The sequence below is a fragment of the Camelus ferus genome, chromosome 32, assembly GCF_009834535.1.
Source record: "Camelus ferus isolate YT-003-E chromosome 32, BCGSAC_Cfer_1.0, whole genome shotgun sequence".
NCBI classification, from domain to species: domain Eukaryota; kingdom Metazoa; phylum Chordata; class Mammalia; order Artiodactyla; family Camelidae; genus Camelus; species Camelus ferus.
The window spans coordinates 20724730-20751576 of record NC_045727.1 but is presented as its reverse complement, the minus strand read 5'-3'; the positions used below and the strand labels follow the sequence as shown (position 1 = coordinate 20751576).

General features: G+C 51.7%; 1 protein-coding gene across 2 annotated transcripts in view; it reads right to left on the bottom strand.

The window, feature by feature from the left end:
* Nucleotides 1-26847, bottom strand: part of POLE (DNA polymerase epsilon, catalytic subunit) — a 48393-nt gene that overhangs the window by 13841 nt on the left and 7705 nt on the right. For both annotated transcript variants that reach the window (XM_032471936.1, XM_032471937.1), the window contains exons 8-39: nucleotides 26688-26768; nucleotides 25838-25945; nucleotides 25425-25535; nucleotides 25084-25169; nucleotides 24805-24924; nucleotides 23259-23391; nucleotides 23053-23166; nucleotides 22732-22944; nucleotides 22336-22443; nucleotides 18479-18607; nucleotides 18301-18403; nucleotides 18067-18213; nucleotides 17450-17595; nucleotides 15654-15802; nucleotides 14544-14636; nucleotides 14164-14308; nucleotides 11774-11931; nucleotides 11208-11403; nucleotides 9838-10052; nucleotides 6846-6948; nucleotides 6327-6407; nucleotides 6094-6216; nucleotides 4162-4374; nucleotides 3693-3902; nucleotides 3343-3486; nucleotides 2066-2206; nucleotides 1697-1850; nucleotides 1513-1619; nucleotides 1115-1291; nucleotides 805-1028; nucleotides 440-660; nucleotides 2-206 (exon numbers count right to left, since the gene is read on the bottom strand). In XM_032471936.1, the coding sequence (XP_032327827.1) occupies nucleotides 2-206; nucleotides 440-660; nucleotides 805-1028; nucleotides 1115-1291; nucleotides 1513-1619; nucleotides 1697-1850; nucleotides 2066-2206; nucleotides 3343-3486; nucleotides 3693-3902; nucleotides 4162-4374; nucleotides 6094-6216; nucleotides 6327-6407; nucleotides 6846-6948; nucleotides 9838-10052; nucleotides 11208-11403; nucleotides 11774-11931; nucleotides 14164-14308; nucleotides 14544-14636; nucleotides 15654-15802; nucleotides 17450-17595; nucleotides 18067-18213; nucleotides 18301-18403; nucleotides 18479-18607; nucleotides 22336-22443; nucleotides 22732-22944; nucleotides 23053-23166; nucleotides 23259-23391; nucleotides 24805-24924; nucleotides 25084-25169; nucleotides 25425-25535; nucleotides 25838-25945; nucleotides 26688-26768 (4658 nt within the window). The remainder of the gene's footprint in view (nucleotide 1; nucleotides 207-439; nucleotides 661-804; nucleotides 1029-1114; nucleotides 1292-1512; nucleotides 1620-1696; nucleotides 1851-2065; nucleotides 2207-3342; nucleotides 3487-3692; nucleotides 3903-4161; nucleotides 4375-6093; nucleotides 6217-6326; nucleotides 6408-6845; nucleotides 6949-9837; nucleotides 10053-11207; nucleotides 11404-11773; nucleotides 11932-14163; nucleotides 14309-14543; nucleotides 14637-15653; nucleotides 15803-17449; nucleotides 17596-18066; nucleotides 18214-18300; nucleotides 18404-18478; nucleotides 18608-22335; nucleotides 22444-22731; nucleotides 22945-23052; nucleotides 23167-23258; nucleotides 23392-24804; nucleotides 24925-25083; nucleotides 25170-25424; nucleotides 25536-25837; nucleotides 25946-26687; nucleotides 26769-26847) is intronic.

Genomic DNA, 26847 nt, shown 5'->3' with positions numbered 1-26847 from the left:
CCTGAAGGTGCTCGAGCAGAGGGCCGTCTCGTCGTAGCTGGCGGGGGCGCTGGCAGCCTGGTTGCCGGTGATCATGTCCTCCAGGGAGGCCTGCTGGATCACATCGAAGCTGACACCCACACTGTCGGCCCCCTCCATGTCATTGACGTGGTGCGACTGCAGGATGGTGTTGACGGCCAGGTTCTGGATGTCCAGCTCCATGCACACTGCACACAGACACCACTGCTTGTGCATTGACCCTTCCTGGGTGCCGAGCCCCACCCATGCGAGCACTATCTCAGAGAAACCACGGCTGTTTGGGGTGGCTGGTGAGCCCCTAACTCAGGCTGCCTGCAGAGCCTGGGTGCCAACTGCTCCCTGGGAGCTCCTGCCCCCACAGAATGGCAACAAATGGCAGAAACACCGGCCGCCAAGGTCCCCGTTCGCCTCACCCACCCACCTGTGGAGTAACAGCCTGAACTGTTGATCTCCATTGCGGCCTGGTCGTCAAACTCCATGACGAGCCGGTTGTCATCAGCCTCCTTCCCGCCCAAGTCAGGGCGCAGGGTAGGAGACAGCCAGAGCAGATGGTTGTGGCGCTGGAGGTGGCGGGCAAAGAAGAGGTCGGAGCCAAAGGTAGAGATGTCCTCAGGCAGGTTCCCAACGGGGACATGGAAGTACCTGCAGGGGCGAGGGGTGGGCCTCAGGAGGACGAGGGGCCAGCCCCAGGACAGGGACAACACCTGGGGAAGGCTGACTTGTTGCCAGAGGCCAGAGAGGTCAGCAACAACCAAGACAGCCAGAAACACTCTCCATTCGGCTCACCTGCTCATCTCAAAGGCCTGTGACAGGCAAGTGTCCAGGTTGAGGTAGTGCTGGATCATGCGCCGGGCTCCGTGGCGCTGCCAGTCCAGGACCCCGTAGCTGATCTTATCAGCCACACGCACAGGCACTAGCGGGAACTCCTCCAGGACGGGAACCTCACCAGCCAGTCTCTTCAGCTCCCAGTTGGACTGAACGGCGATGAGTGTCGGCCCTCGGCGCTCCTCCTGGGCGTGGGGAGGAAAGCAGCTGGGGGAACCCGGCCCAGGGAAGGTGGGGGCTCACATGGCGATGGGACCCCAGAGGCACTCACTTTGTAGGCCAGCAGGAAGCGCTGGATGGCTCTGCAGATGACCTTCAGGTCGGTTTCAGCCCGAACTTCAAAAGTGTGTTTGGGTGGGGGCAGGAGCTCAGGGCCCACTTTCTCCAGCAGGAGGCTGTGCTCCGCTGAGTACAACGTGCTGAGATTGGGCATTTGGTTGCTTCGCACCTAGACAAACAAGGGCTGGGTCAGCCCCTCTCCCCTGGGGAAAGAGGTGGGCAGCCCCGAGACCGGATACAGGTGGCAGGCCCTACCTCTGCAGATCCACTTCTGACTCATGGGCAAAGGCTTCTGGAAACAAGGTGGTAGCCGGGGAAGGAGGGAAGAGGGTTGCGGGATGTTCCCGCCCAGTGAAGTGCTCCTCCCACAGCCCTGGCCCAGGAACTCACAGTGTCCAACACAAACACAGATGCCTTGCGCTGTGAGGGCACGAAGACGCCGAAGAGAGCTTTGTGGCCCTGTGCGTGATGATACAGGTAGATGTGGCGGATGCTCCCTGCAGGAGGACATGGCCTGTCACCCTGAGATGCGCAGGAAGTGGGGCCAAGCAAGAGCAGCTAGCAGGCGCCATACCTGGCTCCAGGTAGCTGAACTGGGCCAGAGAGCGCATCTCCAGGTGCTCAAGAGAGAAGGTTTCCGCTTCCCAGCCTGAAAGGTGCCTCACCAGCTGCTTGTTGACCACACACACACAGCCCAGCTGCACCAGGGCCCGGAACAATAACGGAACCTGGGAAGGGGCAGATGGGGCGTGAGAGCTGACTGGGGAGGGTGCACTGCTCAGGGCGCAGGCCCCAGGCCATCCCTGGAAGGCATGCTGCTGGAAGTCAGTGTCCATGGGGTGAAGCCCACAGCTGCTGCTGCTAGCCTGTCTGTTCCCTGTGGGTTTTCCCCTCTACTCCGTCCTGCTGGATCCTCACACAGTTCAGGAGGGAAGACAGTTACCTGAGTCTCATATACGCCCTCGATGTCTGGTGCTGCCAGCTCAGTATTGATCTCATTGATGTGTTCTTGGTACATGTCCTCTGGCACCGAGTACTCATAGAGATTGTAGACCGTGTTGGAGCGAGGAAGAACTCGATTCACCTGGTGACAGAACGGCAACGACCTCACCCCACAACTGTGCTAAGTGCTGACGTCTATCATAGTGCACAGGTGTGCACACGAGCACACACCCTTACACACACACAGGCATTGTCCAAACAGCGCTAGGACTTCTGGTGCCCACAACCATGGAGTAAACCCCCCAGCACATCTCTCCCAATGAGCAGAGTTTGAGAAGCCACCTGAGGCTTCTAAAAAGCAGATAAGCTCTCAGACTGTGAAGGACTATTGCCCCTGGTTTATTTTCCTCTGTTCTCTCCTGGGTTTAACCTAAGGGTGCAGGAAGGAAAAACCCTGGACAGAAGCCTGGGAAAGGAGCCCCTAGGGGAGCCAGAGAGCGTGGGGAGTCCTGACGAGGGAGCAGGAGAGGGTGCCCAAAGGAAAGAGGTTTCCCCACAAAGTTACATCACATCACATCCCAGAAAGCTGGAGGCATTCCAGATCACTTGTTCTCTGGCGCCCTAGATCCTCCCATCCTCTTTCTAGAACCACATTCTGCTGAATCTGCCGGTCAGAATCAAGGTTCACCTTCTCCAGAAAGCCTCCTCAGTCTAGTTGTTAGTTACAGACACCCAAGTCTCATCTCCTCCACCAGACATCAGCTTGCTGAGTGATCTCCGACACCCAACCAGGAAATGGGCCCACTTGCTCAGTAAACGAGCTCTGGGCAGAGCTAACTGGGATGGAGACACCAGGCGAGAGCCTCTGAGGACACCCCCGCAGAAAGGAGGACCACCCGCTGTGGGAGTCCATGTGCGTGAAGCGTCCACAACAGGCTGATCTGGAGGCAGATGGTGCACCAGTGCTTCCTGAGGGCCGGGAGAAGGGAGAGACTGCTAAGTCCCTTCCCTGATTCACGGACCTCAGAAGCAAGAGGACAGCACAGCAAGGACAATGACACCAACTGCCCCTGTCACTCAGCACTTCACAGCATCACTTCAGTTAATTTTTACAGCATCCCAAGAAGGTTCTCGTGGGACAGAGTCTCCAGAACAACACATTCAAGGTCACGAAGCTCACCAGGCCTTTGCATCTGCAAACCCCGTTCTTTATGTGGCCTCTGCCACTGGGGAGACCACCTCTGAGGCGGAGACAGCAGCTGCCCCTTCGCCCCGCACCTTTCGATAGGAAGGGCCCGCCTCCGTTTTGGCCACACGCTGGTTCACGTAGAACACCCGGGGGATGTTCAGCTTGATGCAATACAGATCACTGCTGATGACAGCCCACAGCCTGAACAAGCCAGGCTGGCTGGTCTCGCTGATCTGAAAGGGAAATGCAGATCATTCGGCAGTGTGTGTTTCACCTCGATACCTGTGAACAGGCCACCTCCCAGGTGGCCTCCAGCACCAGCACCACCACAGTGACATGAAGGTAAGGCCCCGCCCTTTCTGCTCCCTTCCAGACCAGGTTCTCAGACACCTCTTCTCATGGGCTGTACTCCTGCCCTCCCACTGATCCCGGTCCACACCTGCACAATCTGCCACGGAAGGTCAAGAATGCTGCGAGCAGTTCTTCGAAAAAAGCCCCCCAGCCCTGCGGAGGGCCCCTCACGGACGGCCCCAGGCCTCAGTGCACCCTCTGCCGCCTCCAGCCTCCGCCTCTTCTTGTGAGCCAGGCGCTGTCGAGCCTGCAGCTGCCACTTCTTCTTGTGGAACCGGAGCCACACCAGCCACTCTTCCTGGGATGGGTGGTGGACCATGTCAAGAGCAGAAACACACACCGTGCACACAGTAAAACAGAAACTTCCTTCCACAGCAACTAAACCTCGCAGCCCCCAAGCACTCTGTAAGGACTAGGCACATCTCACAAGTCAAGACCGACTTCAGGGCCCCTCACTACTCAGCCGACCACAGGGAGGTAGCTTATCACAGCTTGGGCCTGACCAGTGCCCTGCTCCTCCTCCCACCAGCCACGCTGGGCTCCCTGAGGCTTCTTACGTGGGTGCTCCCGAGCGCCGGAGGCTGCCCCAAGATCTCCTGCCAAGGCATCATCAGCTCCATGTCCTGAGACTCCTCCTGGCTCTCCCAGAGGATGCGCTTCCTCTTAGTAGCAACAGGGACTGCTGAGGGTAGCGGCTTCACGAGGCCAAAGTCCTCCATGTCAGGAGCAGCAAGGCTCTGGGCACCTCCTGAGGCTTGTGCCACTCCCACCTGCAAAGATCCAAAGCAGATGAAAAATTTTCTTCTAGAAAACCATTATAAGCACATCGTCTGAAAAAAATACAATACTCGTGTGCATTTATAGACTAATCTACTTTTAAACTTTAAATAGTGAAAAAGTCAGACAAACAAGTCACTCAGGTACCACTATTATGAAGTGAATGTTTACATTTTTCTGTTTGCTCCAGAACTCTGTACTTTTCATAAGAAATGCAAATAGGTAAAGGCCCCCTTCTTTCTCCTTCCCAGCCCCCAAGCACAGTACCGATCACTCCCCATACAATTCATACCTTTAATCCACCTTTGTAAGCAACATACACCACTACTTTAAGCTGCAGCTTTATATAAATAGGCACATGGTGCACATCCTACTGCAACTTGCTTTTTGTTTCTCAGTGCACACGGTTTTGAGGTTGTTCCCTGTGGATATGCACGGACACTGTCCATTCATTCCAAGGGCAGTACAACCCATCACACAAGCAGATCAGCTCACCTATCCAAGACTCCCTAAAGTCCACTCTCCAATCCAGAAACGGAGTCAACGACCATCCTTCCGCACACCGCCTGAAGCCCTTGTGCTCAAACTCCCACCAGAAATACAGACGAGCTCCTATTTGCCCCCTGTGTTAGTACCTGGTGCCACCACACTCATCTTTTTGGTATGACATGTATCCAAGTATTCCATTTTACATTTACCCAATGGACAGTGGGACCGACACTGTGGTAGGCAGCCTTCCAAAATGGCCCCAGTGACCCTGCCTCCAGGTGTTCAAACCCCTGTATGACTCCCTCCTGAGTGTGGGCTGGACCCCTGACCTGCCTCTAACGAACAGATTACAGCAAAAGGGAGAGGATGCCACTTCTGAGGTTAGATAATAAAACGCCGTGCCCTCTGCATGACTGGTTCTCTCTTTCACTGGTATCCAGCACCGGAGTAGCTGCCATGCTGAGCCATCCTACGGAGAAGAGGTCCACGGAGCAAGGACACAAGGGCAGCCTCCACACACGAATCCCGCCACCAGAGTGAGCCTGGAGGCACTTCCTTCCCGTTGTTGGCGAAACCCTCAGATGAGAAGTATTTCTAAGACTTTGGCTTAAAGGTTATTTTGTCTGGCATTAATAGCTACATCAGCTTTGTTTTGGTTAACATTTACCTGATATATATGTTTTTTCATCCTTTTAATCTTTTTGAGCCCTTTTCTTTTTGGCATAGCTATTATAAATAAGATAAAGTTAGATTTTAAAAACCAATCTGAGGCTCTGGTTTTTAGCAGGTGAGTCTGTATACTGCTCTGGTTTAAAGCTTACTTTTCATTTTTAGCACCTGAGAATTTTCTTCTTGAGCTTTGGATTTTAGCTATGTTTGTTATTAGACCGTCTTCAGTATTTTTCAGTGCTTCTGACAGATTTTTTACAGTTTAGAAAACTGAAGTCTCAAGTTACAGTAATGCATTCCAAGTTATGAGTCGAATTAGCACAACCTCTACTTACAGATAACAGTTCTTCACCCTAAACTGACAATTCAGTGTTTCCTGTCACAGAAGAACACTGGGAGGAATTAAAGGATAAAGCATCAAGGTGTGTATTTTTTAAAAGAAAAAAACATTCTAGATGCTCCAAACCATGGCCGGCGGTACGAGGACTCTGGTGCCGTGTGCCCTGTGATCCCCGCCTGTCACAGCCCCTGTCGTCAGCGCCGGTCCCCACTACCTGTCTCTTGCCCTCAAGGACGAAAAGCTCACTGATCTTCTTCTGCTTGCAGACATCATTCTTCTCCAGCAGTTTTTTGTGCAGCCAGTCGGGGTGTTTGACGCGCGGTACTGGGTTCTTCACCTGTGGGAAGGGGACACCCATCACTTGTCTGACTGCTAGTCTGGGCCAGGCCCAGTTTCTGTGACTTTTCAGCCACACTGGGCCCCGTTTCCACAGGCTCCCAGCCTCACCTGTTGCAGGGCTGCGGGGATTGTGATGATCTTCTGTATGGCACTTCCCAGCCGCTCAATGTAGTAGTCCCAATCCAGAATCTGGGGCAGCAATAACGGGGCAGGGCATGAGAGAAAAGCAGCAGCAGCAGGTTTCACTCTGCACCAAACGCTGTGCGGAATGAAGGCTTCATGCGTCTGATTCAGCCCTCCCAGAAATTCTACACTGAAAGGTGCCCATTCACAGAGGAGGAGACGAGGTGGACAGGGTAAATGACTCTCCCAGGATCACAGCAAGTAGGTGGCTGAGCCAGCACCAGACCCCAAACCTTAGTCCACCTGAGAAGAGTTAAAAGGGCCCCCCTGGCATCTAGTTTCGCCAGTTTTGCCCTCGAATGTCAGTTTCCTCATTCATTACATAATGGAAAGGAGGAAATCAGAAGAGTGAAGGCTCCAGACAAAAAAGGTGACCTGAGTCAGGAATACCCTGCTGTCTAGTTTTCCTCCTAAACTTCCGAGTAGAAAAAAATCAGCACTCACTGTACGAATATCAAAGTCTTGAAGGGAAGAACTCTTCAGCCATTTCCGGAGAAAGTGCTTCCTCACTGTGGGCTCGGCCTGGAAAATGGCGAGTGGAATGGCCCTGGGTGAGAAGAGACACAAGACTCACATATGTGCAAATCTCCCTGAACCCGAACATGGCGCTTCCCAACAGAACACACATTTCACCTGGAAGTAAGTATTTATGATCTACTTTCTTTCATGTGGTCGTTTTGTATAAACCATGCCTGTATCGGCTGTTTGCCACACTTAATAACTAAGTAGCACTTCATCACGTTGACATACCGCGGTTTACGGCACCGTCTCTCCACCACGGGCCATCTGGTCTGTGTTGTCGCTGTTAACAGGTGTCCTCACATAAGTTATACATTCATGTGCATGCATATAATCAAACATCAGAAAAAGTTATTCATTGGGTAAAATGTCAAGTCCATCTGCTCTCCTGGAAATGAAGCCAGTTTTTGCATCACTAGCAAAGCAACAGGGCAACTGTCACCACCCCTCTTGTTTTCCCTGGAGGAAACACCTGTTATTGTGAAATACTGTGAAGCAGCTCAGAAAGAACACAAGACACCTGTGCACCCTTCGCCTGGTCCTTTCAAGCTGGCCCTGCCATTTCTACTTCAGGGATGAAAAAATAAAGAGGGAACAGCCCCCTGCCCCTCCTCCTCTGGAGGCACACGCAGTCTTCACCTTGGTGCCTTCCCACGGGTGTAGGCCTCTGTAGCACGCCTGCTGTGCATCCATAGGGGAGTACAGCTCCCCAGGTGTGAACCACACAGCTGGCCGCGCACTGTCTGTCACCCTGTGCTGTTTTCTTGCTTAGCTGTTTCGCACTCTATGCGTGTTGCAGCACATAGCTGTGACTCAGCCATCCCAACTCCTTAACAGTACGTTACTCTATATACATTTATCCTTTTTCTAGTTGATGGACATTTATGGTGTTTCCAGATTTTGCTTACATCTTTAAATTTTTAAATTTTTTTCCATTTGCAGAGCACTCTTTAATATTTTTTAAATTTTATTTTTATTTTTTAACATTTGCTGAGCCCTGCCCTATTTTCTTTCATTTTTTTTTTTTGGAGGGGGGAGGTAATTAGGTTTATTTATTTATTTATTTTTAATGGAGGTACTGGGGATTAAACCCAGGACCTCATGCATGCTAAGCATATGCTCTGCCACTTGAGCTATACACCCCCCCCACCAGATTTTGCTTTTAAACACAATGTAAACACACATGGGCAGTTACGCAGTGTATTCCCCAAGGGCGTGACTGTGGGGTGGGTCAAGGGTCTCTACTTCACCACGCGCTGCTGGTTTCTCTCCACAGGGACTGTCGCCCACACTGCCATATACACTGTGTGAAAGCCAGTCTACATGGTCACCAAAAACTGATACCAGCAGACTCTTTATTTCCAACCAAGAGGCACTTTAAGATCTGCATTTTCTGATCACTGTACTGACCATCAATTTCTTCACTTGTGAAATGCCTGTTTGTATCTGTTGCCCACTTCTTCTTCTGGCTGGTTGCCATTTTCTTTTTGACATCCGGGAATTCTTCATTTTTTTCTGCATGTCATCTATTTTAGCCTTGTATCAAATTCCTTCTCTTTTTGTTATGACTCTGGGGATTTCTTTTTAAGAAAACATTTCATGTGCTTCATTTTCCTCTTTCTACAGGCCTTGCTAGCATAGGTGGGAACTCTGATCACCAAAGCTTTACCAGTTATCTACTGCTGAATGAACCACCACAAAATTCAATGGATTGAAATGATAACCACTTTTTGCTTATGAGCCTGCAATTCGGGCAGTCTCTCCTGGGGTCACTGGTGCAGCTGCAGTGGCCTCCCTTGCCAGCGCAGCATTGGTGCTGCCGGCTGGGCCTCCTGCACTTGACGTCTCAGTCACACCGGGCAGCACCAACAGCAGACCCGCCAGGCCTCTTGGGACCAGAGTTCAGCAGTTACAGGTCACTTCCATCATATTCTACTGGTCACAGCCAGTCAAAGGGCCGCCCAGACTCTGGGCAAGGAGAGAAAGGCCCCTCATCACGCGAGAAGCAACAAGGCCGCATTACAGGGGATCACGGAGGCACCCTGAAGGCCGTTTTGAAACAGTTTCCTTTGATGGAGCTTCGCGCTTCCCTGCGTCTGCCCACAGGCCATTTTCAGTGCTTGAGTTCTTGGCAGGAAGATGTGCCAGTCACACAACAAAGGGCAGGGATGAGGTCTGTTTTTCACTCTAGGTACCCTCAACAAGAAAAGCGATCCGCTGTACTCTCCTAGTTCCTCCATGGTGCTCCTGCACCACCTGAATGGCCCACCAAGCCTGGGTGACACAACTGCCCTGTGACCCTAAAGTTTCCACAGTCAGAACTGGAAGCTAATATCTGACAGAACCCTTTGCTGTTGTCCTTGGCATGTTCCAGAAGCTGGGGGACATTTCTTTCTGTCATAAAGCAGGCTGGGGACACAGCACTGGCAGCACAACAGCGCCTCAGATGCTGGACATTCTGTGAGGCACGCCAGTGCGCCCTCTCCAGCCAGGACGGCGTTGGTCTCCTCGAAGGGGTGAGTGATCTGGAGCCCTGCCCCAAACTTGGACTGGACCTTGTGACGGGGCCCATCGTAGCAGACCCTCCAAGACATCCCCCACCCTCCCACACCCAACAAGAGGGCACTCTCAGCCCGGCCCCTCAGGAGCCTAGGTTCTCTGGGCTCCAGGTGGATGGGTTCACCACATCCTCAGGGGGCTCACCAGGGCCCAGCAAGCCCTCCTTCATCTGATCTGCATCATCTGACCTGTGGGGAGTCCACGGCCAGGCCCCTCCTTCCACCACGTGACCACCCTGCTCTTTCTAAGGAAGCTCTTTTCTCTATGAAGGCTCAGAGCTTCCACAACAGATGCAGGTTTTCAATGTAGGCATCTAAGTCCCTCAAGGAACTCCTTTCTTAATTTGGAAAATGCTCACCTCTCTGTGACTGGAGACCCCTCAGGCTTCCGGGAGATGATGTAGCGGCAGCTCAGCCCAGCATCCTTCACCATCTGGTCTCCCAGGAACTCGGCCAGGCGCTTGGCTGTGCTGATGGACGTGGACTTCTGCTCCCCGTAATCTTCCAGCTTCCGAGACATGGAGCGGTTCTCAGAGATCAGCTCAAACAGCTCCGAATCAGGCATGTTAGCTGCCTGGAGTAACAGGCAATGGGCAAGATATCACGCAGAAGGAAAGGAGTACGACCCTAAGCTCACCTGAGCCTTTCCTCCAGCCGAGACCTGTGTTTCTCCAGCCTCGTGAGCTGAAGGCAATAGTGTCATAGGGCTGTCTCATGCCAGCCCTAGGTTTAAACCACACACAGAACCTTAACATTCATTTTATTAAGCTGTGCAGAAGAATTTCGAGAAACATTTATTGAGCTATTAACATGAAGACTGCAGAAAATAAGAAAAGACAGAAGAAATGGTGATTTTTTTCCCCTAAAAGGAAGAGAAAGGTGGGGAAAGGAAGAACCAAGAGGGAGAAGAGAGAGACAGTGACCATCTGGACAGCAGCATTCTTCAGCAACAAGGAGTCTAACGGACTTGTCTGAGGACAAACAGCTTATAATTCCTTTCATTATCATGCGATTTGGTGCCTTCACAGAATTCTGTCACTGGATACAAAGCTGAGGGGGATTCTGAGAGGCCCTGGAAGGCTTGCTGGTACTTCGTGTGACTTTCCCCCTTGGTGCTTACTCTCATGTGTGGGTCAGCTCTATACAGAACAAGACAACGTGCCAAGAAACAGAAGCCCACGAAGCAAACGAAGCCAGAAAAATGTCCAGAATACTCCAGTATTCCTTCCACCCAAAAGGCCTCCTCCTAGCAAACAGTACAGGACAGGAGGGAAAGGCCATCTGTACAAAGATGTCTGTGCAACATTATTTGTAACAATGAAAACAACCGACAGTAGTGGACTAGTTCTGTAAACTGAGCCACAGAAACCTGATGAAATACAAAGACTGCAGAGCAGCACAAGAGCAACGATAAATTCCGTGAAAGGTATGAAGATAAGCCAACACTGTCACTTAAACTGTAGAAATTATGTTTGCATTTATGGGGCCTAAAAAGATGTTAAAAAAATCAAAGAAGTTGATGAGCTCGCTGGTAAATTTCTCTCTTACAATTCACTCATTATCATGCTATTTGTTTCCTCCACAGAATTCTGTCACCGGATATAGAAGCTGAGGGGGATTCTGCGACGCCCTGGATCTAAGGAGGTCATGGGATTTTGCCAGAGTCAGCCTTGAGTTCATCTGTCACCTTGTCACCAGGTCCCTGACTGCAGGGTCCTGGAAGCCTCACCTTGCTGTACAGCACGTCCAGCCAGTAATCAGCCACCTTGGCCACAGAGCTGTACACTTCTTCCAGGGTGCTGCCCTTGAGGAAGGCCTCGAACACCGAGGACTGGAAGATCTTAATCAGCTGCAGCTCCCCGCGGCGTTTGACTTCGAAGCCCTTGAGCTCAGCCAGGGAGCCATCCTCATTGAACACGGCGTACCTAGAAGCGCAAGCCAGCACAGCAAGGAAGGGAGCCTGGGGTGCCGGCTGCTTCTCATCACCCTCTGCCTTCCTCCTCCTGTTTCTTACCCTCCCTCCAGCACCCATCAAGCAGCAAACACCTTTCCACCCTGAGGTTTATGCTTCTCCAGAGTAAAAATGACTCAAAGGCCTACAATCTGTAGAACCAGAATACCACAGGTGGAGAACAGATCTGGTGTCGATAACAGCTTTCCACATTGAATCAAAAAGTACAAAACACCAGAACCGAGGTCTGCCCCCATCCTGGCTCCTGGTCCATTTCCTAGAGAAGTCGTTAAACCTAATCTATCCATTTCCTTTCCCAAGCACAAAGGCTGTGGGATTCCTACCTCTTCTTCAGCTTCTTGCCTTCTTCCTTGGAGGCTGGAAGGATCATGGCAAGGTAGGGTCCGTCAACCTCAAAAAAGATGCTGTTCTCTGAGCGGGTGACATAGGTGAGTGAGGAGGGCTCAGCCAGCTCCTGGTACTGATCATTGGTGAAGCCTTCCTGCAAAGCCAGAGTGAAGAGAGGGCAGCCTTACTCGCAATCATCCAGACCTGGGAAGACCAGCTGCCCTCCAAGGAGGGGACAGATCAGCACTGGGGCTCTTCTATACAATGGATGCCACCTGGCAAGAGAAAGGGATCGAGTTCTGACACGTGTCCAACATGGACGAGCCCAGGTGCCCCTTGCCAGCTCCAGGAGGTTACACAGCACGTCTCCCCTCATAGGGCATCTGGAAAAGGCAAAACTGTCACACAAAGAACACACTGGAGATAGGTTTGGGTGTAGGGAGAAGTCTTGACGACAAAGGGACAGCACCCAGGAACCTTTGAGTGCTGTTCTGGAACTTTGTGTTGCTCCATGGTGGTGGTCACACGCCTCTACGTGTGGGTCAAACCCCACAGACATGCACCCTGTAAAAAGTGAATTTTACTGGAAGCAAATTAAAAAACATTCAACCAGGATCTCAGGTGATGCCAGGAGAGCCTTGCAGACTAGGACCAACGAACTCAACTGCGTTACTGATGTATGGCAGAACCCCGCCAAAGGGCTGGCTTAAGTCACTTTGGCAAACCTCGTGCTGATGGGTGGTGTAAGACTGAAGACAAAATACAGACTGCAGCTGGGGAAGTCACTGCTCAGACATACGGCTCTGAAGCTACTTCACACACACACTAGGGCTGAACAAATAAATAAAATGGGAAAATCAGAGACAGGAGAAAAAAGTTAAGAGTAAGAAGACTAGACTAGAGCTGGATATGTCAATACAGACTCACGTTACTTATTTCTATGAACATATGCAGATAAACAGAGGAATAAATACAGATGTGTGTGCACGGGGTTACTGCTCATACATAAATCACCTAGTCAAGCCACCAGGAGCAGTGGCAGTGGTGGCACCCCAGCAGCAGAGAGCACACCATCACCCCACCCTGGTCTCTAACACTGCTCTCAGATAAAAGGAACCTGGGATCCTTGAAGAAATGCCTGATTCCAGGGCAAGATGAAGCTGCAGTGTCTCGTAGTACCAGGAAGTAAGAAAGTACTCAGACCTAGACCAAGGAACTCGGCACGTCTCAAGAATGTAGGGCAAATGTGAAGGACTCCCCACTGGCCAAAGGGGAGCAAGCTGAGCAACAAAACACATCAGGATGGAACTGGGTTCTGACCCAGCAGAACAAACACCCAGGAACCCACACGGACTCAGGCAACTGATAAAGCAAGGGAAAAAGTGGGGTGGTGGGGTGACAACTCCTCCTTACAGGTTTTCAATTACCAAATGTACAAGGAACAAGGAAAGGGGTCCTCTCCAGGGGCAGAACCACCCTGGAGAACACAGTGATGACTGCTGCACGAGGACCACCCACGGTGCTACACTAGCAGGCGAAGGCTCGAGAGAAATGGCACATTTGCAGTCTCAGGGCATCTCCTCCACAGTCTTACTGATTACTGTGCTGGCTGTGATACATGGCCAGGCTCTGACACTCCTCCCTCTGGGAAGGGAAGCTTAATTCCTCTCCTGGGATGTGGACTCACTAACTCGCTCCTGTAACATGATGGTGGGGCAGCCGGCAGGCAGTGACCGGAAGTGCAGGCCCCGGTACTCTGCCCTGACAGAACGCCAGTCACGTCACCCCTGTGGTGTTTCTCAAAAAACCCCAATAAGCCTAGTCTAATATCCAAGAACAACAGACAAATCCAAATCAAGGGGAAGCCAGCAGAATGAGGGCCAGCATGCATTGGTGTCCCGGTCATAACAGACTGGAAAGACTGAGGGGCTGCGGGCTGGAGGGGACTAAGGAGACAGGACAACTAAATGCAGCGCTGGGTCCTGGAAAACCAGGCAATCCAAGTCACGCTGAAGTTTAGTCACAGTGTGGTGCCAAAACGACATCTTAGTTCTGACAACCACACTGTGGTTTACAGATTTTAATATTAAGGGAAGCAGGCTGAAGGATATCTAGGAATTCTCAGTTCTATTTTTGCCATTTTTCTGTAGGTCTGGGTGCTACGCGGAAGGAGAAGGTAGTCAGGTAACTGTCAAGCACAGCATCTTCCGCAGATGCTCAGGCTACAGAAACAGTCACCTGAATGGCAGAGGCAGGGGGTCTGAAATCGGGAAGGGGATCGTGCCAGTGCGAGAGCCGACGCAGCGCCCCTTCCCGAATCCCCTAGTGCGGTGGCACTAGGAACCCAAGCCCAGAAGGCTGCCCTCTGCTGGAGACCCAGACTCACCTTAACCATGATGTTTAACATAGCCCCAGGGTAGGAGACGGTCACCTTGGGCTTCTTCACACTGGCTGTCTTGATGACAAAGTTTTCGGGGAAGCTGTTGGGCAGGACGCACCATATTCCATCTGTGTCCAGCTCTAAGGGCCTCCTTCATAGAAACAGAGAAATGAGGCCACATGGATGCTGGGCTGTGACCTACACAGCAAGAACCCAGTGTCAAGTCCTGACAGTGGACGAGGCTCCTCCTGGCCCTGAACCCACGAAATGAAACACCTGCCAACTTCAAACTCCACCTTCACCATTTGTTCCCTCCCACGCTCAGCTGTCCGGCCTCCCCCACCAGCCAGGCCACCCCCAGCAGCCAGCCAAAGTGCAGCACTCACCCAATCTGCTCAATCAGCTCCCGTGCCTGCGTGATAATGTTGGCCCCCGTGAAGCAGACGATGCCGGCCATCTCCATGGAGTACCAGCGGGCCCTGCGAAGGACAGTCACAGTCGGGCGTGGGGGGCTTCCTCCAGAGGGTCATCAGAGGAGTTGGGGTTGGGGGAGGGGGAGGAGGATGCCAAGAAGGGGATGTCAAAAGCAGGGAAGAACTGAGCTGGATTTGAGCTCTGTGCCGAGGGCACTCCTCTGTTCCTACTTCAAGGTGCAGGGCTCAGCTCAGGAAAGTTCTGGAAGGATGCAGCTTGCTGCCACTGCAACAGCTCACCTCCTCAGCTTCAACAGGACTCTCAGTACTGGCCCAAATGGCCGCGTGTCCCCCGAGTGTCTCTCACCCTCCCCCGCACCATCTCATGCCTTCTCTGTTCTCCCAAACCCCACACTCATCTTCTGACTTCTCAGGGAAAGCACAAGCTGGCAGATACCCACAGCTGCCCACCTGCCCACATGGCTCACTGTCCACACCAGGTCTCAAGAGGGGTCAGGCGACCTGAGGCCAGTCCCTCCAGCCCCAGGGAACTCCACTCAGGTTCCAGCCCTGCCCATAGCCCCTCCCTCTCTACCATTAAAAAGCAACAACAAATAAACAAAGCCACCCTCCCTCGAACCAGTCCTGGCCCCACCACCACCCTTCTCCTCCAGAGCTGCCCAGTTTGACCCTCCTCAAGGCCCCCACCCACCTGGCAGTTAAGTCACGCAGGCCCCACCTGGCCTCATTTTCCTTCGGCACCTGACCCCAGGAACAGTCTCCATCTTGGTTTTGAGATCCTCGCTCTGGCTCCCTCCACTTTTGGGACGACTTTACGCCCTTCATTAGTCATATGCCAGAAACTAGCAAACTGCTGCCTCCAGCCCAGGGTGCCCAGAAGAACGTACCCAGCAATACCGACCCTTGACACCCAGGCCCCACCTGCTCTCGCCCTTATTCCTGGAAGTGAGCCTGCAGGAGCCAACCCTCCCCTCCCGCTCGCAGCCCTGGGCCCTGCTCACCTCGAGGTCAAGCTCCCTCGTTGGTTCCCTGGCCCCCAGGCCTCCCCAGGCAGGAGCTTACCCCTTGCGCATGACGTAGCCGTAGAAGGAGTTGAGGATGCACTTGTGCGCCAGCTGCAGGGAGTCGTACAGGACCTCCATGTTTCTGCAGCGCTTTACCTCAGCTGCGTCCCCCGCCTCCACGGCTGCGGAGAGCTTCTTTTTCCACACCTGAGAGCCACATACACAGTCACCACCTGGAGTCTCCCCGTTCACGCTCTGCATACAGTCAACGCCCAAGGTTTTAGTATTTCGAAAATTTTAAATATATAGGAAACTTAGGGGAAAAAAGTACGACGAAGACTATATACGCTTCTCCAAGAGAGGCCGCTATTGATACTTTTTGCCACATTTCCTTTACTCCATTCTCTCTCTCTACTGGCACAAATAACTGAAAGCTGCCGATAGCATGAACAGGCCCCTAAAGACTTCAGCACACAATTTCCAGGAACAGGGACGTTCTCCTACGTAACCACAACACCACTAGTACTCAAGAAACTTAACATGAGTACAGCATCAACATGTCCCTCACAGGGTCTGCATGCCCCCCAACCAAGAGCCAGGCCACAACGGCACACGTGGTTCTCAAGTGTCACCTTCAGATTAGAACTGTCCCATGTGAGACAGATGTCCTGAAAGGAGTTTTGAACATAAAGGAATATACATGCACGTTACATTTTTGTTTCTTATGAGACTAAGGACTAGGAGAAAATACTCTATGACAGCAGCAGCCCACCTGGACACCTCAGACTTGGAGCAACTTCAACCTCCTGGGATAGAACCCAGAACCTGGCAGCTAACTGTAGAAGCAAATGAAATTCACATCTGGTGACCAGTGACAGAGGTAGGGGCTTCACTCCACCAAAGAGGCCCAGGGGTTGCCAATTTGAGCGAGTCCTCTGATTCAATCTACTCTCTTATGTGATGCACTCAACAAGCTGAGTTACAGGGTTTCTCAAACAACGGAACTCAGAAACCACCGACAGGCAGAAAGCAAAGTGCACATCATTAGAGGCAACAGCTTAGAATAATTTACTCACTAGGCAGAACTCACAGACCAATGGTGGCTAGTCACAAACTATGTCAACGCCAACAAGGGCCGTGTGCTGCCCCACCTGAGGGCCAGGTTACCCCATGCCAATTTCACCTCAATAATGTAGATGCAGCCATCACCAGGGAGGGTGAATGCACCTGCTGCCACTGCGCTGTACACTTCACAATGTTAAATTTTGTATTACATATGTTTTAGCACAAAAAAAAAAAAAGCTAATGATAACAAAGCATGATGATGAAAGTCTGTAAGGGCAGGATGCAATGACTCACTGAGTCCAGCAGGGAAGGAAGGTCTCAGAAACAAACAACTCGATCTGCTGAAATATAAAATTATCTGTTGATATCATAACTGAGGTACTGCTAGGTACTTTCCTTAATCCTATCAGATGAAACATGTCAGTAAAAACATTCGTCTCACGTGGCCCAGCCAGAGGTCGGCAAGGTAAAGGGCCACGTGGTGGCTTCTGTAGACACGCAGGCCTGTTTCTGACTCAGCTGCTCCCTCCCTGCCGCGGCAGACACAGCTCAGTTCCAGTAAAGCCAGCTGTAGCTTGCTGACCCCTGCTCTACATAATTATTTTAAAAGCAATCATTCAGAATAGCTGTGAGGCCCCAGGCCCTTATCCTTCAAGGTTAAAAACAACTGCACACCGTCTGAATGCGCATTCCCAGCCCAGAGGTCAGGAGGAACACATCCAGATCACGACAAGCAAGAAACTTTCAGCCCAGAGACCAGACTCTATTCCATCCTCAAAGGTGACTCACCTTGTGGAGACCTTTGAACTCATAGCGCCTGTCCCGGAAAGCGCGCACTGTGTCCACATAGAAAGAGTTCTCCCGCTGGCAGATGGTGGTGAGACGCTCCTCCACCTTGGTCACATGGATCTTCTTGTACGCCTTCCGGCAGTAATCTGGACACCATTGAGAGTGAGGGGCGTGTGAGACTCCACACAGGAGACAGGCAGGCCTTCTGGACACAGCCAGAGAGAGCTAGACAGTGATGCCAACAAATGCAGCTCCTTATTAAGGCAAAGGAGCAGGAAACTCAGAAGGACGTGCTACGAGTGAACCATACGAAAGAAAGGGCAGCCATCGTAGGAACAGACCGCGTACACAAAGACTACAGGAAGGAGGGTGCAGTATCTGAATATTCGCTGGAAGTCCTGGCCACAGCAATTAGGTAAGAAAAAGAAATAACAGGGATCCAAACTGCACACTCGCTGAAGGATCAGTGATGAAAGGGAGCCCACAGGAGGAGCTGCTCAAAGCAGCCTCAGCTAGCTCAGCACTGGCTTCACTGACCCGAGGTGCGACACACCAGCACAGAAGATGCGACTGGAAGACACAGCTTGCGGAGACCAGCGGCTGCCCCAGCTGCTCACCTGCCAGCCTCCTCTTCTCGTACTTGGCCTGCTCCTCACGGGACAGCTCGTGAAAGGCCCGAGCGGGGCCCTCCGGGGTCAAGGGAGGGAACTTCTCTGACTCCAGCTGGTGCTGGATCCGATGATACTCACTGCGACTGGCTGGCACTAGGAAGCGTGACGGGAGAAGTGTCTGTGATACAGACCCTCCCGCCTGCTTCCACTGAGCAGCCCCCACCCAGGGCCGACACTCACTGAACTCGCCCCTCCACTGCCAGGCCATCTTCCTCTGGCAGTTTGCTCCAGGCTTGTTGAAGTCACAGGCAGCACAGGTAGCCTCATCCACCATGGCAGAGGGCTGCGCAGGGGGCAGAGAGGGAGCAGTTAAGGTTTGGGCATGAAGAGCTTGATTCACTATGAGAATCTGTCTCACCTGCAGGCGGTTCGTCAGGATGATGTTGGGGTACATGGCCCCCACGTCCAGGTGGTAGATAAGAGGACACTCAATCCGGTTAGGGACATCTTTCAGGGAACTGAGCTTGGTCTTAATCTGGTCACACACCTACAGACAAAGGGGAAGAGGTTGAGGCTGGCAGCCAAGATGAAAACTGCAGACCGTATGGACAAAGTAACAGAGAAAGCACCCCAGGTCCCAGACGGACGGCAGATGACAGCTACCAGAGCCAGGCCCTGAAGGTGCACGGGACTTGCAGGAAGGGCAGAGGACAGGATCACTGGAAGCAGCAGCTTCCACCCCCAGAGCTTGGAGGGCTGGGAGAAAAGATGGTTTGCAGCCTCACAGGCCACGGCCCGTCCGCTAGCAAGCGCAGAACCCAGCTACCCAGCTACCCAGCTAGATTATCAACAGCCACACTCCCTGGGTGCCGAGTGCCCTGCCCCACCGGTGCAGGCATGGGACACGACATCCCTGTCTCAGTAATCCCTCATCTGATGGATGAGAAGGCTCGAGAGGTTAGCATGGGCTCAATAGCCGGCCCTCGTAGACCAAATGCTCTGCCCTGAACCATGGTGCTAAGACTCTCCAGCATTATTTTATAAACCAATGAGTCAGATTTCTCTTTCTAGCCAAGGCTGTCAGCTTAAAAGCCCTCCTGATGGCAAACATCTAGAAATCCTGCATAAAATATGAAAACTATCCCTGTAAATGCAGAACTAAGCTTCTAAGTTATCCCCAGAGAACAAAAGTGACAAGCAGACTCAAAACCAGAGCAGCTTTGAGCCTAACTCACTGGCCCTGTGTCAGGGTCCCCAAGACTACCCCCAGCTTTGGTGACTCACAGTGGAAGGACACAGAGCTCAACAGGCAAAGGGGCAAAGTCAGGAGGTGCCCAGGCTCAAGTGGGATGAGCTTAATTCCAGCATCAAGCATGATAACACGTGAGAGGTGCCGTCTCCCAGGGAAGCTCAGAGAGACCCAGCACCCAGGGTTTTAATGGGGGCCGGTCACACAGGCACCTCTGCCTGCAGGTACCAAAACAGCTGACTCCCAGAGGGAGAACAGGTGCTCAGCATAAGCCACGTTGTTGGCACGAGCACCCTAAGTGCACATGAGGCATTCCTATCAGAGGAAAGTGAGAAGCCTCCTGAAACTCAAGTTCCCAGACACCAGCAGCCATACATGCAGGCTTTTCTGAGGTCAGCGGCCTCAGGCCTGTGGTGTGAGCTCTTTCCTTCACATTTCTCATGTCTCCTCAGGAAGGGACAACCTATACACAACAGGGAGACAAAACCCACACCCCCAAATAAGGTAGGACTCTCAAAGGCCACCTCCATAACAGGATAAACTGGAACAAGTCTGCTCAACAAAACTGCATCTATTCTGGGCTCTGGTGGAGAAAGTGTCTTCCCTGAGCATCTGTCACCACAGGCTCTAATAGGTCTGTGATCTGCATTATACTCTCCACTTGGTCTGGGACCCTCCAGCCAAGGAACCAGGTGAGGAAGGACATCAGGCCTGTGTCACTTTTGTGGAACCAGGCAGAAACTGTAAAACTACCTGACGGCTCTCCTGCTAAAGATGAATTCACACTCCAAAACTGCAGAGCATGCGAAAAAACACCCACTGTGACTGAAAGCAAACACAGTGGGAGGAGATCTCCGAGAACGTCAGAGAGTAAACCTCCTGGAGTGCACATGCTAAAATTAGGCTGATCAAAGATAATAAAGACCAAAAATCTAAAACAAAGGAAGGGAAAAAGTCCAGGCCATTTTAAAGAAATAAAGCACATTTAACAAAAAGAACCAATACAGAGTTTCTGAAAATAAGAATATTACCCTAAAAAACAAAAATGGTCACATAAACTGTAAGAGGCTGAACAGGCTTCTAACAGTTATTTTTACTCACTCCCCAAAATGTAACACCTAGTTAAATCAGAACACTAGGGATATATAATTATTTGGTAAGCTCACTTTGTCCAAAATGTATGCAACACTAAGAAACATGACACTAAAGTTTGAGAGTTTATCTAATATTTATTTAAAATTTATCTAATATCTAAGGAGTTAATCTAATATTTATTAGATCATTTAATTTAATACACCGGCATTCTTAGACAAGCTGGTCAAAAAAAAACCAAAAAAACAAAAAACAACTTTAGATGTGGGTTCAGCAAACCTCTGTAAAGGATCAGGTAACCAATACTTCAGGTTCTATGACCACAGTCTATCACATATTCTTTCTCTACCGCATTTAAAAAATACAAAAGCCATTCTTAGCTTGCTGGCTGTACAAAAACAGGCCTCCTGTGCCATGGTTTGCCAAACTCTGCTTTAGACATTTAAGAATAAACTAGAAAACACTTAAATTATGCAAAAATTAACCAGAAAAAAAATTAATCAGGAGAGAATACATTAAACTTGGTAAATTCATTTTACAAAATTACTTGTATGTAAAATTCCCCTTAGTATTAAAAAAAATTCCTTAAAGCCCTCCAAAGTAGTCAAACTGAAATTGTAAAGAAAAGAATGACTAAAAGGATTATCTAGCAAGTAGAACAGGAAATACCAGACAAGACTTGATTCTAACTGAGTTTTAGGCAAAAGAACCACTGGGAGAACAATCCCCCATCCTTCTCCACTCCAAGGCATGTTCTGAAATGCTGCTCGGGAAGGGACAGGGAGGAAGGCTGGGAGGACAGGGGACAGACGACCCCTGGGCAAACCAGACGCCGTGTGCCCCCTGCTGATACCTCCCACCAACTGCCACCACCCACCGCTGGGATGATAGCTAGGAACAAACAGGTGAAACCGTTGCCCTTCCCCTAAAGACCCTGGCCGGCCCGTAGAGAACACTTTCTGGAGACAGCTACCAAGACACATTTCCTGTCATCTAGAAAGAGTTCACGTCTGGATTCCCTAAGGTGTCTGGAGACCCTTTAATTAATTAATTAGCACACCTTTCACCTCACTCCTCACTCATTTTATTGTTTCTTAGACTCGAGAGAAGTAGCTTTGTTCCTTCCAAGTTGTTCTTCAACCCCATTTGTTATTCAGCCAGACTTCCTTCTTCCCACGTTGGTTTGTAGAGAGTTCCCGAAGTACATGACAGCTGTAGCTGACAACAGCTGCACAGCACTTCACAATTAGCGGAGTGTGTGCACATGTTCTTGTTTCAATTTTGCCTGCTGAATCTATTACAAGGCGTGTCTTGAAATCAGTTCTGGAACTGGTAAAAACCACAAACCACTGGAGTAACGGAACATGCCAAAGTGTGGAGCAGGGCCTGACTGAGACCAAAGATGTGCCACACTCAAAGGAACAGGACCAGCAACGCAGGAGGTGCCTGGGGCCTCCAGTCATGTGAGACACTTTGGAAATGGCACTTTCTAAACCATTATGTGATGGACTTTACAGTCACTACATTCTACCCTGTAATTTGAAAGAACTTCTGTCACCATTTTTAAAGTCTTCTTAACAATAAATAAAAAAACCTCCAACGGTGGTGGGGGTAACCCTCCAAAGTCTCCTCACTGCCTACAAAATAAAGCTCAAATGAGCTGGCCTGGAACCCTTCACTTGCCTTCCCCTCTCTCATATCTGCCCACCACTGTGTCCTGAGAGCCAGCTCAAGGGCCCACTGCCTCTCTGAAATTTTCCCACCCCGCTAAGCTGGCTCATCCACTGTGACCAGGCGACTGCCCTGTCCTACTAGACCAGACGAGACCCTGTGTCCTGTCTCAGTGCCCAAGCACCACCACACAATAGGTGCCAGTCTACAAGGCAAGGCATGTGAACAGACTGTTTCTCCCAACCCCACCCCCAGAGCGTTACCTCTTGGAAGTTGGTGACCTGCTCCATGGGCACCTTCTCCTCTTCCTCAATGGCATGACGCATGGTCTTCTCCACCCGCTGCAGCAAGAAGTCAAAAGCGGCAGGATTCTAATGCAAACAACCAAAAGAGAGCGTGGGTAAGACAGGAAAACACCCTCGCACCAACTAACCTGCCTCAGGGGGAGGCTACAGAGAGGATGCTCCAGAAGGAGCCAAGTGCTTGCCCTGCAGTGCCCTGGACAAGGGCGGCCAGACAGAGGATGTAGGGGGAGCCCAGGGTAAGGGCTACTCGTCGGCCCCTGGGGCTGGTCCCTCCTGGGTCCTACACAGCACTCAAGGGAAGAGGCCCAGCCTCAGGAGACTCAGGGTGGGGCGGGGGGGGTGGGGCGTGCGCACCATCCGGAACCGACAGGGGATGTCACTGCGGAACACGCCCGACTCCAGGGCCTCCACATGGCCCCCCACGTAGGTCTCTGCATCCAGCACGTGGCCATCATCTGTCAGTTTGTTGAACTCCTGCTCCTGCTTGTTGGGGAAGATGATGTTGGCGTGGAAGGCCTGCACCATCAGCAGGGCCTCACACAGCGTTCCGGAGCCCTTCCGCAACACCTGCAGGGGAGACGCCAGGCTTTGAGCCAAACCCCAGCCTCCAGTGGCCAAGTGTGATCAGCCGCCTGGGACTGCCCCCAGCAGAAGTGGGCCAGGGGAGGCACTGACCTCATCAGGCTCCATGGGGATGATGGTGCAGAGGGCGAATATAAAGGGGTGGACGTACTTCATGTACAGGTAGTACGTGGCCACCGCGTCCGACACAGAGTAAGTGGCCAGCGTCTGAGGAGAGAACACGGGTGAGTGAGGTCGACGACTTCCCAGTGGCCCCCACATCCCTACCAAGGGTGAACTCATCAAGGCAGCGCACGTGCCTGGGGCTGCTCGGTGGCCATCCTACACATGTCTTCGGGGTCCAGTTCCACGGGGTCATAGCCCAGCTTCGCTTTGGCAGCTGCCTTGAGGTTGTGGCTGCCCACAGGAAGGTAACTGTCCCTTTTTACCCACCTGGGAATGTGAGAGACAGGAAAAGCCAGAAATGAGTGAGATGAAGCCAGGAGCCTGTGAGAGGGGACAAAGCTGCACACACCTCAGGAGGATGTGGGGTCCTAACGGGGACCCCAAAGATCTCCAAGACCTCATGTGGTACAGGTCCCTTAAGAAAATCTTTCACCTAGAACCAGGTAACTTCACAGACGCACTCACAAATACAAGGAGATGCCAGAGCCAGTCCTCTGAACCCCTTGGCCTTCCTTCTCACCCTCAAAGGGAAAGTCAGAGGTGAGCAGGCAGGACCCTAATCCTCTGGCCGTCCAGATCCCTCCACAGCTGGTCCCCTATGGGTGCTGCCAGGGTCCACCCTGCTCTCCCCTCCTCTTACAGGACCTCCTCAGCAAGGAAGTGCTCAAGGCCACCCCATGCCCACCTCCACTTCCTCCCCAAGACTCAGCCCCACGACTGACACCATTGTCACTGTCCCTCTAGGACACACAGCTTCCTACTGGCACCATCTAATTGCACCTTCTTTGGCATCTCTGCCCTACAGGCCATCCTCTCCCCCAGAAATGCCCCACTGTGGCCTCCCTGGCACTGCTGCCTCCACTGAAGGCCCCCACCTCTCTTTACTTCTCTTCTTGAGTATCCTTCAACTCTGTTTCTTTTACATGCCCCACAGTCCCTGGGTCCTCCATGAGGATGGGGCTCCCAAGCCTGCTTCTACTTTGAACCTGAGCTCTGCCCTATTCCCCGAGGAGCCCACCTCAAATCCTGAGGACTAGTGCCCCCGTGCCTCTTGGCCCTCTGTCCCCAAATCTATAGATCCCCAAGTCCTCGCTTCTCCACTCCTGTCCACATTATGACCCAGCCCATTCCTTCAATCCATGCTCCATAACGCCAGGCTAAAGGGAAAAATGAATCAACCAAGATAAAACCCACCTCTCCACAGGGCACAGAAAGGCCGTGAGACCTCCCACCTCCCCAGCCTTCCCTTCTCAGCACTCAGGGCTGCCTTGCATACTTGTCCTCAGCCTGGACATCCCAGCCTGTCTGGGTACTGTGCTTGTCCTTTAGGAGACAGCCCAGCTCCCACTGGGCCAGGCACCCCCACGAGCTCCCAAAGCACTGGACCTCACTCCACCAGGCCTTTCTCCCTGGTGTGGCCTCCACACCCCAAGGGCCAATGCTCAGCATGTGTGTGCTGACTGACTGAATGATGAACAAGTGATGAAAGACATCTCCCTGGGCCTGGGCAGAGCCAGTAGGCACTGTCCTCTCAGGTGAGCTGCTTCTTGGAATCCACCTTTCTTCCTCAAGAGAGTGTGGATAGAATCAGCATGAACGAGAAGGAAGCCTTGGATCTCACTCACAGAAAAGCCCTCACAAGACACTGCGACAAGCCGTTAGGTGAGCTGCAGGGCCTACCTGAGACAGTCCATGTGGATGCACTGGGGTGCCTTGTACTCCCCCTGGCTGTCCTTCTGGAACCCTATCTCCTGGTACATGCTCAGTCCGTGGACTGCTGCTCTGGCCTCCACAAATGGCCTGAGGGTCAGAGGATGGACAAGCACATGGGGCAGTGAGTCTCAGTTCTCTCAGAGACAGGGAAGACTGCCCAGAGGACATCTCACCCCATCTCCTCTCAGACGGAATGAGGACCCATCCATGCCACCTGGTGCTCCTCTCCCCAACCCCCCAACTCACCAGTCAAAGAAGTCCCCGTTATAGGTGACCACGATGGTGGGTTTGGTCTCCTGGACATGTTCGAACCATCTCTGGAGTAGATGAACCTGAATTCAACAAATCTTAGTAGTCAGAGGGTTGCTTTTACTCTTCCTCAAGCTGCCTGCAAGTGTTTCTCCGAAGCTGAGGAGCAGCCACCTCACACCAGCCCTTCACTTTCACCCACCACCCACACTGGGCCTCCACAGGAATGAGGAACCAGCCACTAGGAACCGAGTCCAGCTGCTGCTGTGACAAGGGGTCACCAAGCCTCCTCCTCCCATTCTACCCCAAACACAGGCAGTTTCCCATGACATTGCTACCTCATCAGGCTCATTGAAGACACAGAAGGGCCCTTCGTATTCTGGCTTGGGGGTGAACTCGAAATCCTCTATGTCTTCTGAGACGATCTCCCTGTTGGTGATGAGGTAGCCCTGGAAAGTTCATTAGCAGTCAGCACGAGTTACAGACACAAAGCCGAAGACACACCTCTCCACACGCAGCCGAGACTCTGGCCACAAAATCTCTGCAGCATCTCAGAGGCACCTTCTGTAGCTTTCCCAAGAACAGATGTGCTCCCTAACCCTCAGATTTCCACTGGAAGGCAGAGCATGGCTGAATGTCAGACAGCTAATTCACCAAAAAATACTAACCATGGGCTGGACACTGTTCTGGTTTGGGGACCAGATATGGTCCCTGTTCACAGGGAGCTTACCTCCCAGAAGGCACCACTCACCTGACCATCAATCATATAGGAAATCATCATAATCTGGTCAGTCTCAGCGTCGGGAAACTTGAGGGGCAATTTGGTCGTCTCAATGTCAAATGCTAAAACCACAGGGTCCTGGAGGGACGAAATGCAGCGTTAAGTAGGCCACAAATCAAGCCGAGCTCCAGATACCCTGGTGGTCCTCTCGACAGCTACCACCTCCACCTCCACCACCAGTTACTACAAGCAAGGGTCAAGCTGCTGCAGAGGAAGGCTCGGGAAGAAGTTAAACTAAACAGGCATCTTGAGACTGACTGACCTATGTCAAGGACACTATGATGATACAAAAACTTACACATGTGAGAAAAGGCTAGAGCAGCTGTTCACAGGAAAAGTCTAGAATTATAGAATGCATGAGTCTCAAAGCTCTTGAAAATGCATTACCTCATTTAGACCTCTATGATACCCACGACAGGAGACTAGTACAGAGCCGACATCTTCATTTTGGATGGGGGAAAACAGAGTACAGACTTTCCCAAGATCACAAAGCTGTCTCTGAACCACTTGTAAATCCATTTCTCAATGTGTCACTTTGCTATTAACCACCCAAAATGGAAGTCAGAGAGCTTTCCCTCCAACGTTCAGATCCAGCCTCGCTCAGATACTGACGTCACACGATGATGCATACGTGCAAAGTGAAATTACACTGTCAGGCCAGAAATTGATGAAAAGAAATACAACATGATTCTTTTAAGAAAGTATCTGAGGAAAAAGCAGCAAACAAATTTCTGGATCAAAGTCACTTTTCAGCACTGAATTAGATACTCCCAGAAACAACTGGAAAATTCATGATGGTGGAAATGCAAGAGGTACTCACAGGTCGTTCAACGAGGTCATCTCGGCGGGTAATTTCCACAGGAAAGGCATTTCCTCGGTATCTGACATTGTACCAGTGAGCCTGCAGGACGAGCAGTGCATTAACCAAAGGTCCCACGTTGGCCAGCAAGGTCCACGTCTCTGCGGCTCCACCCTTCAGT